Genomic DNA, 17,285 nt, shown 5'->3' with positions numbered 1-17,285 from the left:
TTATTTATTAAGTTGAAAATAAGTATTGTCTGTGCAAAAAGTGTTAGTAGTGTCACCTTGATTATTGTTGTTTATCTATCTATATAAGGTTTTTGTCACTGTCTGGTGAATAACAGGTCAGAATTATTGGCTAGAAACTCACTCCCTGATTCTTGAAACGGATTTTCATCGCTTCTCACCCATTTGAGTAGACATACACATTAGTTTAAGTTTATGGAAAAAAAAACTTAAACTTTTAATACTGATAGTTTGGATAGGAAAAGGAAATAAAACACAATGCTTATTATGACGGTGATTTACTCCTACAATCACTTTTGATCCACATAAATTATATGTACAACCTTTGAATCACACAGCTTAAATAAGTGTACGTATTTTATATATAAATATATCTATATATTTTCTCAAGATAATTATAAGCTCTGGCCCTTATGCGTGTCTCTTGCGCATCAAATACTCAAAAATAAATAAGTAGTCACAATGGGACTCGCACCAAAGCCTTGCGAGGTCATGGCAGTTTTATGCAAACATATCTTTCATAGAGAAATACGTCTGGAAAGTGATGATTATCTTGCAATTTGATATAAAAACGATCATGCTTTCAAAATTATATTTATGTAAAAACTCAGTGTTTAAAACACTTTTAAAAGATGCAGAACTTATTTTTCGAGACTTTTATATATAAAATGAGCTTTTAACCCGTTTTTGAAGTCCGCACCAATTCACTATATCACTACAATTCGTTTGAAAATTGTAAGTAGCTATAAAACAAATAAAAACCTATACAAGAAATATAAAAAATATCGTTATGTGTGTTTAACATTATTACACAATATATTTATTTGCAAATATGTACATCAAACCAAAAACACACAAAGTTTCAAACAAAATATATGTATATATATATATATATATATCTGGAATGTACATATATAAGCAATTCCTACTTTGTCGTTAAAGAAAACATTCATAATTAATGTTTTTTATTATCACACTGCTTTTTTCTGAGTAATCATAAGCCTAAGAAATATAAAAATACCTGCTATTTTTGTAATAGGACTTATAAATATTATAAGTCTTAATACACTGTAGGTTTACTTTAAAAGTGAAATTTCAGAAAAAAATTAAAACAGAAGTATGAAAATGGCATTTTGATTGTTATTATTTGGTTTCAACAAATATAAAAACTAAAATATTATCGGCCATACATGGGAATTTCTCCATTAAAAAAAAGAAACAACTGCGAAATGGTCGCCAGAAAGTTTTAATATAGAAAGAAACAATAGCTATATAATATTCCTACGAAAAGGATAAAGAATATATACTGCTAACGAATATATTTTTCTTCTCTATAACTACAAATATCCATTGTAGAGATTTGCATAAGCGTAACTAAAGATTTAGTACATATATAATTTTTATTGTTGATAGTATAAACTTGACATGGATCTGAATTAGCTTTATTTTTCCTTACTATCAAACTATTGCATAAAATGGATTTCATGTTGCTGCCTTGTTCTGCATGATTGTGTATTATATTTGCAGTTTCTATACTTAAACTGACCATGTAGAAGAAGCCAGTGCCTGTCTAGTTCCGGTTTCTTTGCAGCAATTCTTGTAGAGTGTATTGCTAATTGACACAAAAGCGTTTTGGGGGTAGTCTTTGGGAAAATAGCTATTCTTTCGTGTCGAATAATGTTATTACTCAATATAAGGCAGTCTAATGATGTATTAAGTTTTCCTTTAAACTCAAAGAAAGTTATGCTGAGAGTAGCAAATGATGCAAAGTCCTTTTGAGAAGAATGTATAAGCAACAAGCAGATAAAAAATGATTGAATCGATTTAAAAATTGATTAAACGTCTATTGACAGCGACCCGTATTCTGGTGAGACCTTCCTGCATAACACCGGAAAACATGGAACGAGCGAAAGCGATCGTGAAATTACGAAAACTTGTGTTTCGGGAATTTGGAAATGACCTGCGTGTGTGTACCAAATTCATTCCAAAATTGCTCCCAAGAGCAGAAAAAGATTCGCATAGATGTCGTTCTCGACAATGAAAAAGAAAACGGCCCCATTTTTGGGTAAGTGTCGACTGGTTTCCTCTTAAAGGGTTACACAGCTCCGTCAATCTCTGTATAATCTCGACATGGAATGTTCCACGAAGTTTCGACGATGTATAGACGATTTAAACGAATGCAACAGTGGCAGGAAGGCCATTACTTCGAAACCTAGCACTAGTTGGGTTAAAAAAGAATAAAGCATTCCGAATTTATGAACGAAGATATGATAATTTTGGGATAGGCCTTTAAAAACCTTTACAAAAGACTTAACCTTTCTCATACTTCTGAAGTTGTGCATTTTTCATTTATAATATTAGCATACTTTCTGCATTAATGCCGTAAAATTCAGTGCTAGAACCATATTTATATGTATAGACCGTTCAGAAAAATTATAATTTTTGCTTTTTGCTGTGTTCAAATTCCACCTTAGTTTAAAATTTACTTTTTTAATAAAGCTTTTAAAAAATTTGAAGCAAATATTTAGTTCCAATTTCAAGGTTCAACAGTTTGACACTTTTTTTGGAATGAAAAGAGTAATCTTGTGGAAAGTTCCAACACAAAGCAATTTAATTTTCACAGACTCCAATTAAAATTTTTCTCAATGACTATAATTTTAGTAAATGCAACAAGTGCACTATAATATTTAAAATCAACTTTATTATTTACTTACTAAAGACACTATACATTGTATTTTTAGAGATATAAACAAAACAAAACCTTCAACAGGAATATAAACAAAGGAAGTATGAAAAGAAAAGAAGATAAGGAGAGAGTTCATAAAAAGTAATTAATTGTCCATACTCTAAACATCGAGCGCATTCACAAAATTACTTAAATGTGTTTTCTAGTTGCAAATAGATGAAAGGCACAGCGTTGTGATTAATAGAAACAAAGACAGTTATATAATGAGCATTCTTGAAGATATGGCTGTATGGTTTAAGTTCTATTCCACCCTACCACAAACAGTATAATAATATATAACAATTACCTGATATCTTACAGTAATATGCTATATGTACGGTGTTTGTACCAGAGTTTTATGTCTATATCCAGCCAATACTTCTATATTTGTGTTGGTCAACATGACAGCTTGCCACATAGTAATAACTATATTGACAGCTGCAAATGATTATTTTGACATTTGACAAATCTACCAAAGGCCAACTAAACGATTTCCACTTTTCCAACAGAAAATCAACAATAGCAACTGACTTACTTATGTACGTATTAACAAATACGAAAAACTAGAAATACATAAAATAAAAATTAAACAGACAAAACTTAACACGAAAATTTTAAAAACTACCAAGAACGGTTAATTTGTCAGTTAACAAAATATCTCCTTAACAGTAAATCTCTTATTGTCCGAAGAGGAATCCCTTGCACCATCGCTTCTTACTATCTAAACCTACACCTTCTAGACTAACTACACTCCTTCTTAGCACCTCCTACCTAACTAGCTAACCTAAACCTGTTACGATTCACAACCTTTATCTGGAGCATTAACAAATAGTAAGTGCAGATGGATTTTCTAATTTTAGGCAACTGTTACATGATTTTGTATAATTTGTAATTTTCTCGTCTTCAAAACTCAATCTAGCCACAATGCTGAATTCTTCAGATTATCTCACGTATTTTAGAGTCACAAATTTCTTATACACAAATATAAATAAATTATATAATCGGAAGATTATGCACACTATTCATTTCATTCCCTAATCCTTCTTTAATGGTATTCCATGGATTTAACTGTGCATTTATTTGGCTGTATTGTGGGAATTGATGTGAACACATATGTTTCATATTACTTTTTTAGTAGTTGGCAACGCATTTGTGCCAAAGTAGTTACAAACAAGTTCTGACAGTGTCAGTGATTATTCACACATCCCAAGCAACATACGTGTGACATTTTGTTGTTTTCTAAAATTCTGAAATAAGCTTAACGGTTTTATTTAATTTATTTTATTAATCTAATGAAAATCTTTGGACAACTGTAAAAGCTAGACTTCGTAAAATATATTGCACAACGAAAACAAAACTGATTAAGGCTTTAATCCTGATATGTTAATAGAATACAAGAAAAATATTTATAAGTATTAGCCAAAACACGTTCAAACAGTTATAAGAGAGAACAATTTTTTTTTATTAAAACGATTTAAATTGAATCTTTTCTCATTTTTTTTCATCAAATACTGATAAAAAATGTTGTTTATTTCAAATTATTACTTGTTTTCACATTAATTCGCACAGTGCTGTATGTTTATGTATAAATAAAACATCTATTAGATAGGCAATATGCAATACATATGTTACGGTTAAAACGCGAATATCGAATAATACTAGCATTACCGGGATAGAGTTTGAATTATCCAAGCATAGTAAATGTTCGTGAATATTTCGTTATATTATGGATTTATCCGGTTAACAGTTAAATAGCAGTTTCTAATTTGGAGTAGAAATGAATACGATTTTTATCGCTGTTGGTTATATCAAGCTCTCTATGCTTACTTAAAGATAATAATTCTGTAGTAGATTCTTAATAAAGAAAAGAAAGCAAATACAATTTAAAGGTAAGTAGTGTTATTTATACCAAAGTTTAAAATGTATTGCTTTATCCATTTGAAATTCAATATATCTAGAGTGACCCCGATAAATCGCCTTTTATCCAGCTAATTTGGATAATACGCATAGTATCCTGGTAAAACTAGTTGAACCCAATTTCGGGGTTACCCGTAACACATATATATCCCATCAGGTAAGACACAATACACATTTGCGCATTCATGTTTGTATATAAAAATGCAGCAAAAAATAAAGAATTAACTACTATAAAACATATTCTACAAAGCAATAATAATCTAAAGAAAAAACTACTTCGATGTATCAATTAGGTAAGTCTTTATACTGCTATGCGTCTTTAAAGAAGCAATTTTTAAATAAAAAAGATAGTGGCTCTATGGAGTTCTAACCTATAACCTCGGATAAAGAAAACGGAGCGTTAATAATATGCCACAAATACTCTATGTAAATGAAATGACAAGTATGACATTTGTAAAGAAGTGATGGGATAAAAAGTACACGTTTAAAATCAACTGAACATAAAACATACAATTGCAACATGTAAAGTGTAATTGCATTTAATGTTTCAATTGTTCCATATAAACACACTAAGAAGAAATAAGGTGAAGTTCATTTTGTAAAAGCTAAATATACGAGCAAAAAAACTGACAAAGTCTCAAACCAAAAATGCTACATGACCTACATTGGGTTTATAGTAAAATTTATACATATATAAAGGACTTTTTTTTACGTAAATAGTTTGTGTTTTGTTTAACGGCCAGTGATGTTCTAAAATAAATCTTATTTGGCTAAAATTGATATAAAAAAATATTTCAACACTTCCACTAATCTGATCAGTTTCCCGATAAACTTTGAAACAACCAACAATGTGATGTAAAAAAATAATTTCAAAAATACCTACATTTACATATCTCTTGCTAGTATCATACATACACCCTATTTTTTATACATATTTACACAATTTTTATCACAATGTTTGAAAATTAAAAAGTTTCCATTATGGTTCTAGGACTGGTTGAATAAAATAAGCATGTCTTGTACTGTAACCTTAAATTAATGTGTATGAAAAGCTTTTTCGTCTGTTAAAAGTATCGTACTTGATTGGTTTTCAACATATTGATACATTTTTAATGCCCGTATTCACAAAGTGCCATTTTTTTGATGGATAACTGATATAGCGTTAACTTAACATTAATTTTAGCGAGTTTAATTTTTATCGAGTTTAATTAATGGACCTATGTGAAAATGAGCATAAATGTACAAACATTATACATATAGTGCAGAGACGACATTTTAAACTTTATTCAAAAGTATTTCCAACCTTTAAACATAATATTTTGTGAACAAGGTAGGTAGAAAATGTAAGAAAACAAAAGTGTTTTCATTGTTAAAATATAAAAACAATATAAACGTGTCAATTTCAATTCTCGTCCGTGGTTTTAATCTTTTCATTATCACAACCATCAAGTGGTACAGAACACCACCAAAAAGATATACAGCGAACATTTGGTCCGTACTGTGAATAGTGCCACTCACATCTATTTTGATTCTTTCTATTATCACAGCAAAATGTATTAGTTTAAGATATTTCATCGATAAAATATTCAAAGTTAAAATTTAAATAAACAGTATAAAGTATGTTTGGTGATGCATCAATTAAAATTAATAGACTCGGTTATATCTTATATCGTCATATACTCTAGTATTTTCATATGTATAGTATTTTTAGATAAGTGTATCTAATTATCTATAACTCATTGGTTATAATAATTTTATCATAGGTCAGATTTGAAAAGACTGGCCGAAAACACATGTAAAGGAAATTGTTCTTTATTTTCATTTGTTGTTTTATGTAAAAGAAGAAAAATATTAAATGCATTGTTCCTCTTAGCTTATCCAGAGTTAAAGATAAGCTTGCTTCATAAGTCTTCACTTGTTTGTATCCTTTGGTTGCCTTATGTAATTTAGTCTTCACGGTTATTTTTAGGATTTTATACCATCGTGTTTGTATTCTTCCTATCCTCCTTTTCCCTAGATATGTTTCCCATTTAATAGTTTCTGCATTCGATTGGTGATCCTCTCATCTTGCAATATGTTCCGTAAACTTGTTTCAAAAATGGTGTTTTATTGACATTTTTACTTGATGTTTTCTGAATAAAGACAACATTTGTTTAAAATCGGTATGGGCCGTCGATATAAGTTTGAAATGCACTTACTAAAGAAGTTCTGTACATGGATAAAAATACTTCATTGTCAATACTTTCGATTAATGCTTGATAGTAACAGAAAAGTAAAGAAATTATATGAGTTCTTCCAAAGCTGCACTTGTTTTTAGGTCACTTTTAAAGTTAAAGTACCAAGACATTTTGTATTGTAGTATTAATTATTGAGGAATTGATAAAATGTTGATTTGTTTGCATACAACTGCCAGTGGGGTAACCTGCACTAAAAATTTAATAATAATTGGTAGTATAATGTTTGGGAGAATTTGTAACAACAGTTATTTCACCTAATAAAGACTTCTTAATTCTTTAAATTAAAAGAAGTGTTTAAAAATGTATAAAAATATGTTTTGAGATAACAATAATTGTTCTTATTTAAAGATTATAAGAAAAATATACTTATATTTTAACAATTATAAAATTTCTTGGTATAAGACAAAATCGATATTATTAAAGATAATTTTTAACAAATTTAAAAGTATCACGAAAATAAACTTCTCACTAAATTTTGTAGAAAAAAATATGTCTTAGATTTTTTTTAATTTATAAAATTAACATTCAATAAAGAATTTTATGTTAGGCCTTTAATAGATAAATATGTAACATAATTTCTGAGCTTCTTATTCTTGCTATACCAACAAATACAGTGATAAAAGGTCCACACGGACTTGATCTTAAACTGTCAAAGATTGGCTGCCTCTAAGATTATTGAGATTTTTTATTTTGTCACTGAGTTTTCTTATAATAACAAGACAAGTTGATGACTTATATTAGCCATTTAGATTCATTTTCTAAAAACTTATCTGCGGTACTTGCTGTACAAAGACCATTTGCAGCTATGGATGGGGACCTAGGTCTAACACGTCACCGTAATTCTGACCTGTGTACGATAATAGCGGGACTGACATATGTTATGGACGAGTAAATACAGAATTAATTGGACAATTGTTCTAGGCTACCGCAGGAATCAAGAAGCAATACTAGTTCGTGAGAACTAGTATTTAGAGTGCTACTAAAGAGAAGGAACTTAAGTTTAGGAGGTCGAAAACGGAAGTATATGTGGTTGAGAGGTACAGGAATGGTTGGTGACAATCAAATTGCTTGGGGAAAAACTAGGACGAATAAGAGAATTTAAATACGTTGGCTCCTACAAAAAGGAAAATGGGGAAAGATATACAAAAGTGTGGTGAGGCCTGCATTGGTCTATGGCAGTGAAGCTTGGCCTGTAAAGAGTCGGGGTGAATAAAGTCTCAAAAAAGATTCAAGAACAAAGGCTGCAATAGTTTGGTCAGGTCAGACGTAGAAATAAGAACTGCGTGGAACGAGAGATAGCGATGTTGGAAGTTAAGGGAAAGAGAGGTTAAGAAAAACCGAGGAGAAGATGGACTGTGTGGTAGAGAACATGAGAGAGAAAGGTTTAAATGAAGAAAACACATGACACAAATTGATTTGCGTTCTCTTACTGATACCTTCATCTTAATTGTTCAGTATCTTTAATTCAAGTCATCCGAGGATGTTTATTATAATTTTTCTAAATACCAAAGAATATATGACACTTTATAATTCACTGTATTTTTTAATCGAAGGTACCGCAAAAAAATATGTTCAGAAGAACACTGATTACTGTAATTATCAATAAAAAATATACAAAGTTTGTAACACAATAGATAACAACTAACAAGGTGGGCTGTATTATGTGAAATAACTGGTATTTGTATTTACATTGTCATTCCTCTTACACCATTTGATAATAACAACACAAAATTAGACCACAGTACCAGCTCTTACCTCCTCAATTATCAATATTAACATTCATAATATATATATAACATAATATATAATAAAGTTTAACTTAATATCTAATAATAATTTTTTACTCTAATAATTACACGTAATATTACAGAGCTGTTAGTTGTACTTGGACGGTAAGCTTTTCTTTAAAGAATTATCCCGCCTTCAAACGATCGATAACTTTTAACCGCAACGAGATTTCAATTTCCATTTTGGAGTCATCCTCAGAGTTCAAATCACCAGCAGCATGTTTTTAGTGAGAAGTGTTGATGATGTAAACTGAAGATCCAAGTCATGAAGACGGCTCAAATTAGGAACTGAAAGCTCGTATATACCAAAATCAGCTCTGGTATAACATTAATCAGACACCATTTTAGCTACCAATAGTTTCCAGGACAAGGTTGCCCACCGTCCCAAGTAGTTAGTCCATCACCACAGTTAAGCTACACGTACTGCTGTTACGTTTAACACGTTTTTTAGTGCTGTGCACGTTCCATCCTCACACTCACGCAACCGTCCTCGAACACTCGAAACGAAAAAAGCTATAAGACTTCTTAGCCTAAAATTATAGGATGCCCTTGTATCCCTTGGGATCACATCCTCGTGGAATGTATTTTATAAAAAAATCCAAAACTTCAACATTAATATAAATAAAAAAACAACGAAGAAAAAGCTCGGGAGTCTGGCGCTGTGGTCTGAGGTTTAGCTTATTAGAAAAATATGTGGTTTGCTCTTTGTACTTCAAAAAGGCATCAATGTCAACAATAATAGTTTGGACTAATAGAAACAGATATGAAAACACACAAAAAGGGAATCGAGAACAGTCTAAGGCCCATTTTTTGTGTAGATAAATTCGATTCAATATCAAAACCAAACTGTACCAGTAATTTTCCAGAAAACTGGTCCAAATTTAATATTTACTTTTAATCGATCAACTTAATCTTCATATACCACGCTTCATGCTATTAACTTCAAATTCCAGTCTCTAGTATCTTGATCTTGCTAAGGAAAGTCTACATAACGTCATTACACTTCTTCAATGCATAGTAAATCTTTCTCTTGGTGTAGACTTGGACAATTGTCATGGCACTTGGCATTTATTGATTACAATCAAGCCATTGGCGATGTTGACCCCAATAAATGCAGTCCATGACGCTGCAGTTGATCTCAGATAGTCCACAATTATAAACGTCAGTTGTAAACTAATACCAGATTTACTGGTACTTTTAGTTGTTTATTTTTTTATTTATGCATTATATATCGTGTTTCTTTATTAGCGAATAAACTGATCTTTGTAAAGAATCTCCATATTGATATTTTAATACTAAACCCAGTTCATCTACACAAAAAAAATTTCCCAAACCATCCCTTCCCCGTTCAAAAAATATATCTCTACTAGTCCTTATGAGATTTCCAGTAACCTATGTACAGAGTGTAAGCCGGTATTGCACACAGATATGGTAACGTGGGGTGGGAGAGGACGGCGGCCGTTATTTCCTCTTGGCGTGGAGCATCTCCATAAGAAGGGTTTGCGTCGGAGCGCTGCCACTGCAGTGTTTGTGGTAGAGATGTTCTTCGCCTCGCGCCGCTAAGCTGTGGATTTCCGGTAACAGTTGTTGCATCTTGTTGAATTTATCCTAAAAACAAAACATTTTATAGATAAAAAACCATACTTGTAATACTACACTGCAAATACTATAAAGCTAGCAGATTAATTCAGTGTTAATTTAACGTAAATCAAGACAGTGTGGCTAATCTATCTTAGTGTGCTAATTGATTTTCCTCATTTATTCATGAAGCTCTAATAAATTGAAGCACTCAATTATTGGCTTTATAATAGCATAGTCACACTATAGAGTCCTTTTTGATAAAATTGAGATAGCAATACTGTTTAACAAACATAAAACTTTAACTTTAACGTTTAAAACTGGTCCAGATGAAGTGCAATCGGAGATCATCAAACTATTCGATAAAGATGGAGTAGAATTTTATGTGGCGACTTCCCAAAAACTTACATCGATCAAACTGGTAGAACTTTTAACAAGCGGATAGCAGAGCAGAAAAGGGCTTTCCATAATAGAAAAACAGACTCTACGTACGCACTTCATCTTCTAGAAGATAATCTTTTTTTAATGACCAATTTCAAATTCTTCTCATTCAAAATAAAGGCCCTAATCTATCTGTATTAGAATCTATGGAAATTAACAAATTAAAAAATATATACATAATTCTGAATAGCCACCATGAGACAAACAGTTCTCCCCTCCTCAACATATTCAGTTGAAGACTATAAAGTGTAAACGCATGCCAAAGATTGATTACTTGTGAAAGTTACTTTGCGGAAATAGCTGTAGTGATAATATAACAAATTTTGTGGAAGTTTTGAAAACAAAAGTTTTCAGTTTTTTATTGTTAAATAAAGTCCAAAAATTGAACTACCAAATGACATATTCCGTAGTAAACTTAATAGGCATCACAAAAGATTTGATACTTATAATTAAGGATTGTAAATAAAACAATAAACCCGCAACCAAATCTGAATTTTTTGAGTATTTCTGGCGAACTTTTGACACGTTTGAACCACAATTCGAAGGACTTTTACGCCATTTGATAAGGTTCGATAAAGTCTGAGTAACAAAACCAAAAACAAAGCCCAAAACTGGCCAGTAATATATCAATTTGTTCCCTTAACTTTGCAACAAAATTAAAAAGAAAATACCACACTTCCAAAATATATTCAAATCCTTACAATTAATACGTCTAATATTGTAAAGAATTTCCCTAAGGAACACTAAGTGAAGATGATATATAGTCAACAAGGAAGATATTGAATAAAACAGTTAAGCAAAAAAATATGTTGAAAGATTAGACTACTGATGGACAAAATATTGCCTATTAAACAACTTAAAAACACGGTTTAATCGCTTTAGAGCAGATTCATCAAACATATTATTTAGTATATTGGTTGCAGAACATTTTTGAAGAGAATGTTCAAGAAGAAGAAGTAGAATATGTCTAATAGATATGGAATAGTAATACTGGTAGAGGAATTTTTCGTACAAGAGCAAAACACTTAATAAGTCATAGCTAGAGATTATCTGAAGAGAAACTGTTAACTATACAACACAATCGAGAAAAGTTGATCAATACATTCAGGAAGATTAAGAACCGAAACTTACCTGTACTTGTGGATAGCATGTAACTGTGTATTCGAGTAAAGCTTGTTGGACTTGTTCATATCCTTCTTGAACGTGTTTTCTATTGGTAATCCCTCGAACATCTACAAAAAATTTATTTCAGAATCACTATTACTGTATTAGTTATTAAAAAAATATTTTTACTACAGTAAAATCATATATATATATATATATATATATATATATATATATATATATATATATATATATATATATATATATATATATATATATATATATATATATATATATATATATATATATATATATATATACAGTATGTATCAGGCAGATGAATAGATTCGATTACAAATAAATGGAGGCATGTTTTTTTTACAAAGACCTTTTTATACAGGTTGTATCATGTAATAGTGGCCAATACCAACTTTCTTATTGTAAATACATATCTTTTTTATTGTCCGATTTTTGAATTCTTAAGAATATTCTAGACATATTTATTAACTGAATACATTGTATTAGCTGGAATTTGTAGGTTTGCTGTATCAGGGTATAAGTTTGGCAAAGATGGCAGGACATTATTTTGGACAACTGCTAAATAATAACCGCAATTCAAATTGCTATTAATATAAGGGACCTATGTATAATATGATCTCCAACAATTCCTGTCCAAACATTAACCTTTTCAGGACATTGTACACGTTCTTCGTTATCTCTAGGCGAATATCGGCAATTTCTAGGCTGAAGAAGGAGCGGGAATAAGCAACGGGAATTTTGTCGCCGTAGAGTAGATGCAATGGACGAAGAAAGAGTGTATAAACAAGGTTTGGAATGATGAAAAGATCCCTAGCGACTGGAAAACCAGGATTATATGTCCAATTAATAAAAAAGGGGATAAACTGATATACAAAAATTATCACGCATACAGCGTACAAGTAAGTTTTTAATTACATACTAAACAAACAACTCCAACAATTAACTCCAAGAACTAGGGGAAATAGACGCATAGTTGACGATATTGAAACTAGAAAGTTTCACATATCTGGGAGTTGCATTGGATGGAACAGAAGAACCAGAAAGTCAAACAAGAATAGTAAATGGAAACAAAGCTTATTTCTCACTCGGCCATGCGTTCCACTCCAAAAACACACTGGAAATCTAAAATCAAGGTCTACAAAACTATTATCAGACCAATAGTATCTTATGGATGCGAGATATGGGTGATGACAGAAGACACAAAACGAAATCTGAAAGTTTTCGGTAAGATATTCGGCTTATTAACGAAAACGGAGTATGGAGAGTACCAACTGTTCAAGGAGGCACCGTTCTCAGAATTCGTTAAACTTCAGAGACTTCGATGGGCTGGTCATGTAGTGAGCATGGAGACCGAAATATTTCCAAAAAGAGCCCTAGATAATAAAATGCAGGGCCCAAGACCAAAAGACTAAAATCAACATTCGTAGCATTACCAAAAAAATCGAATTCCTCATAATGCGATGATTATCGAATATTAAGCTTGATGTCTCATGTCCTTAAAACTTTTCTCAGAATTATCCATACACGAATTTACAAGAAGTGCGAGTTCCAGATGAGTGACACTCAATTCGGATTTCGAAACGGATTGGGAACACGAGAGGCTCTTTTTGCTTTAAATGTGTTTAAATGTTTAAATGCTTTAAACGCAACGATGCAGAGACATGAATGTGGATGTATATGCATGTTTTATTGACTATCGAAAAGCATTTGACTGCGTTAACCATCAAAAGATGATCGAAATTCTGAGAACAACTGGAGTTGACGAACAAGACTTGAGAATTATCTCAGAACTATACTGGCACCAAACGGCAACAATTGAAATAGAGCACACAACATCCGAAGACATACAAATCCGACGAGGAGTGAGACAGGGTTGCGTCTTATCACCGCTACTCTTTAATTTGTATTCGGAGTCTATATTCAGAGAAGAATTAGACGGGGTCCAAGGCGGAATTAAGATTAACGGAATCAGCATAGACAACATCAGATATGCTGATGATACCGTCTTAATAGCAAGCAACGCACAAGAACTATAAAATATAATAAATGCGGTAGTTCACCACAGCGAAATGTTCGGTTTACATCTAAACGTTTCCAAAACTAAAACTTTAGTATTTTCAAAGACACCAATAAACGTACAGGTGTATGCCAAGGGTCAAATAATAGAACAGGTAAATTCCATAAAATATTTGGGAACAAATATCAATAGTCAGTGTAATCCAAAAAAAGAAATCCTGTCAAGAATCGAACAAGCAAGGAAAACATTCAAGAGCATTAAAACATTTTTTACAAGATCAGACCTTAGTCTACAGCTTAGAATCCGAATGATCAGATGTTACGTTTTTTCTGTCTTACTGTATGGCTGTGAAAGTTGGACAATGGACTCTGAAATAGAAAAAAGAATAGATGCCTTTGAGATGTATATATACAGACGAATGTTGAGGATTCCATGGGTACAAAGAGTTACTAATGTTGAGGTACTTCGTCGCATGTGTAAACAAAAAGAATTACTAAGAATAATCAAAGAGAGGAAAATGCAATACTTGGGTCATGTGCTGAGAGGCGAAAGATATGAATTACTTCAAGTTATACTGGAAGGAAAAGTACAGGGCAAAAGATCAGTAGGAAGACGCCAGAACTCGTGGCTGACAGACCTGAGGAGATGGTTCGACCGCTCATCCGCAGAGATCTTTCGCGCAGCAGTTTCCAAAACTACAATTGCCATTTGGATCGCCAACCTTCGAAAGGAGACGGCGCAATGAGAAGAAGAAGACCAAAAGAAAGGTTACGGAAAAGGGGGAAGATGAAGTGGCAGCGGACGTGCAAAATTTGCTAGACGTAAGAACCTGGATAGGCACGATTGAAGGCATAGTTTGGAGGAGACCATCGAGTTAGAATCTATGGAGAGGGCATCACGTGACTAAAAACGGCCTCACTTCGGCCATATTGTTTTGACACTTTTGACAGGGCGTATATAATTGTTTATGTTTGTTGTTTTTCGAATATTTTTAGTTTTATAATACTTTTATAGAAACTGTAATAATATATTGTGATAGTGCATAATAATGGTTTCTTGTTCTCAACGTAGTTGTAGTGGCAGAAGTAATATAAATAAAAAATCTTCAGGAATAACGTTCTACAGGTTAATATACAAATATGTAAACAAAGTAATGGCCCGTACTTCAGAGAATAAATTAATAGTATTTGACTGTATTAATTAATCTTTATGTATAATATATCGTATTTTTAGTGTTTACCGCGGGATAAATAAACCATAGTTTATTAAAAATGTATTGCACTTTGTAGATTATGATTAAATCTTCTGAATAACTAGTCATATTTTTATAGTAGTTTTAATATTATTGAGTCCGGCCATGATCCCACCGCCATATTGGTATCACCGTTAGCCACGCCTACCTACGCCGTTTTTAATATGTGTGTGTGTGTGTGTGTGTGTGTGTGTGTGTGTGTGTTTTGTTTTATGGCACTGGAACTAAGCCAATTAGCCAGAATTTTTAATACACACGTTAATATGCTCATAGCTTCTCCATAGATTCTAACTCGATGGAGGAGACCAAGGTCCTATTTGGGCTGTAGCGCCATTGGGGAGAGAGAGATGCAATGGAGAAAGAAAAAGAGACCGCGAATGAGGGAGTGGAGAGGACGTGATGAAGTTCTGCCTCAGAATAAGTATTCCGCCACGTCCTCCTTAACACATAGAGATGAACACACTAAAAGACTAGAGACGATTGTATTTATTTTTAGTACATCTTAATGATTATGAACAGGTTACAAATTTAATTGTTACAGGAAATTTTATGTTTTATAGTGTAAGAGTAGAAATGTTTTTATGTCTGTACCTTTGATGTGTTCTGTAGTTAATTCGCTCTGCTACGTCCAGCAGTTTACATTTTAAGCCTGTTTTTTCTACTCACACAAAATATCTCTTCGAATGATCGCCAATAAGAGGTGCGACATGTTTGGAAAAATGAAAAATATTGCCAACAGGAATAATATTAGCGTTAGATTAACGTTAGCGTTACCTATTTTATTAGTCATAAAATTAGATACAATTTAACCATTACTTAATCATTTTATTGTATAAAAACTACAAAATGTTTATAAATACCCCTATTAGGATATATTTTCTATGTTTAACAAGTAATTTTAATTAAACCACGCCTTTTTCGTCCATGTGTGATACTATAAATTATATAGGGATTGCAAATGAGTCATTCGCAATAATATAAATGCAGTAATTTGTCAACTTTTAAAAGCAAAATGTTGTTCGTTCTTGGTGGACTTGAATATTTTAGTAATAGAAATATAATAGATCGTTTTTGTTAAAAGAGTAACAATTATGGATAAAGGTACAGAGTAACATAAAGTAATATTGTTAAAAGGCAAATATTAACTAAAAAAAGAAAGTCAACTAAACTACTTTGGTTATAAATCACTAAGAAAAGCAAATAGTTTGCATAAGGATGTGACGCCTATGTCGGAAAACGAGAGAGGCATAATGATATTGAATAATGAATAAATAAGTAAATATCGAAATAAATCATGAAATAAAAAAAAAATCTCAAACGAACAAGGCTATCCACGCATTGAAGATAAAGAAACTAGTACAGTACTCTTACTAAAAAAGTAAACAATATCCTTAAAACATCATACGCATCAGGTCCTTATCAATTGTGATTGGGTTTCCATAGAATGGTATTTAGACAAACAGGGGATTGCGATTGCGCCGATGGTGACTGCTATACTCCGGTCTCGATAAAGGGTCCTTTAAGCTATGGGCACGATCAACACGTTCAAATATCAAAGCCAAAGAGGTCCTCCAATCATCTTGCCATTGCCTAGGTCATATACTCACCAGGCAACCCCCAGAAATAGTTTTACTCCCCGCCAAACATCTCAACTTGGCTGGAAACGAACTTCCTTTCGACACCCTAGAAGCGACGTCATTAAGGTACCGCAGATACTAACACGCTGCAAGCCAAAGGCTCAATCAAAAGAGCCGTTCCCACAAGTATAGTTCGTAATACGCGAAGTTACCCCGCATGACGGCATGGCCAACAATCTTCCTTAACCTCCAACAATTCTGACGACTGCTTCTTAGCAACCTACTCGTCTCCCTAATCTCTCCGAACTACATCCGCAACAATTACATTCGTAGACTGATGTCTGCTCTTTGTCCAATTCACTCCCTGGTAAGGGAGCTGCCACACCTTGAAGAGACCTTCCGCCTAAACGAGGGATCATAGCGATGTCATTCATGGGCACGATTGTGCCAGCAGCAGATTTAATCCTCACAGCAAGATAATTATTAGATAGTTAGAAATTTTTGCTTCTCTAGAAAAATTTGTAGATTACTTAAAGGAGGTGTGATGATAGGAATCCAAATTCTAATGTAGGGCATTTCTTAAAATGGCGTTT

General features: G+C 32.3%; 1 protein-coding gene across 2 annotated transcripts in view; it reads right to left on the bottom strand.

Moving 5' to 3' along the window:
* Window positions 1–280: 280 nt before the first annotated feature.
* The window catches only part of ftz-f1 (ftz transcription factor 1), a 520,286-nt gene continuing 503,281 nt past the window's right edge, over window positions 281–17,285 (bottom strand). For both annotated transcript variants that reach the window (XM_072520365.1, XM_072520364.1), the window contains 2 exons: window positions 11,835–11,935; window positions 281–10,292 (listed from right to left, as the gene is read on the bottom strand). In XM_072520365.1, coding sequence (XP_072376466.1) covers window positions 10,146–10,292; window positions 11,835–11,935 — 248 coding nt within the window. In that variant the 3' untranslated portion in view covers window positions 281–10,145. The remainder of the gene's footprint in view (window positions 10,293–11,834; window positions 11,936–17,285) is intronic.

Source organism: Diabrotica undecimpunctata, chromosome 1 (genome assembly GCF_040954645.1).
Source record: "Diabrotica undecimpunctata isolate CICGRU chromosome 1, icDiaUnde3, whole genome shotgun sequence".
NCBI lineage: Eukaryota > Metazoa > Arthropoda > Insecta > Coleoptera > Chrysomelidae > Diabrotica > Diabrotica undecimpunctata.
This window is presented reverse-complemented; position numbering and strand designations above follow the sequence as displayed.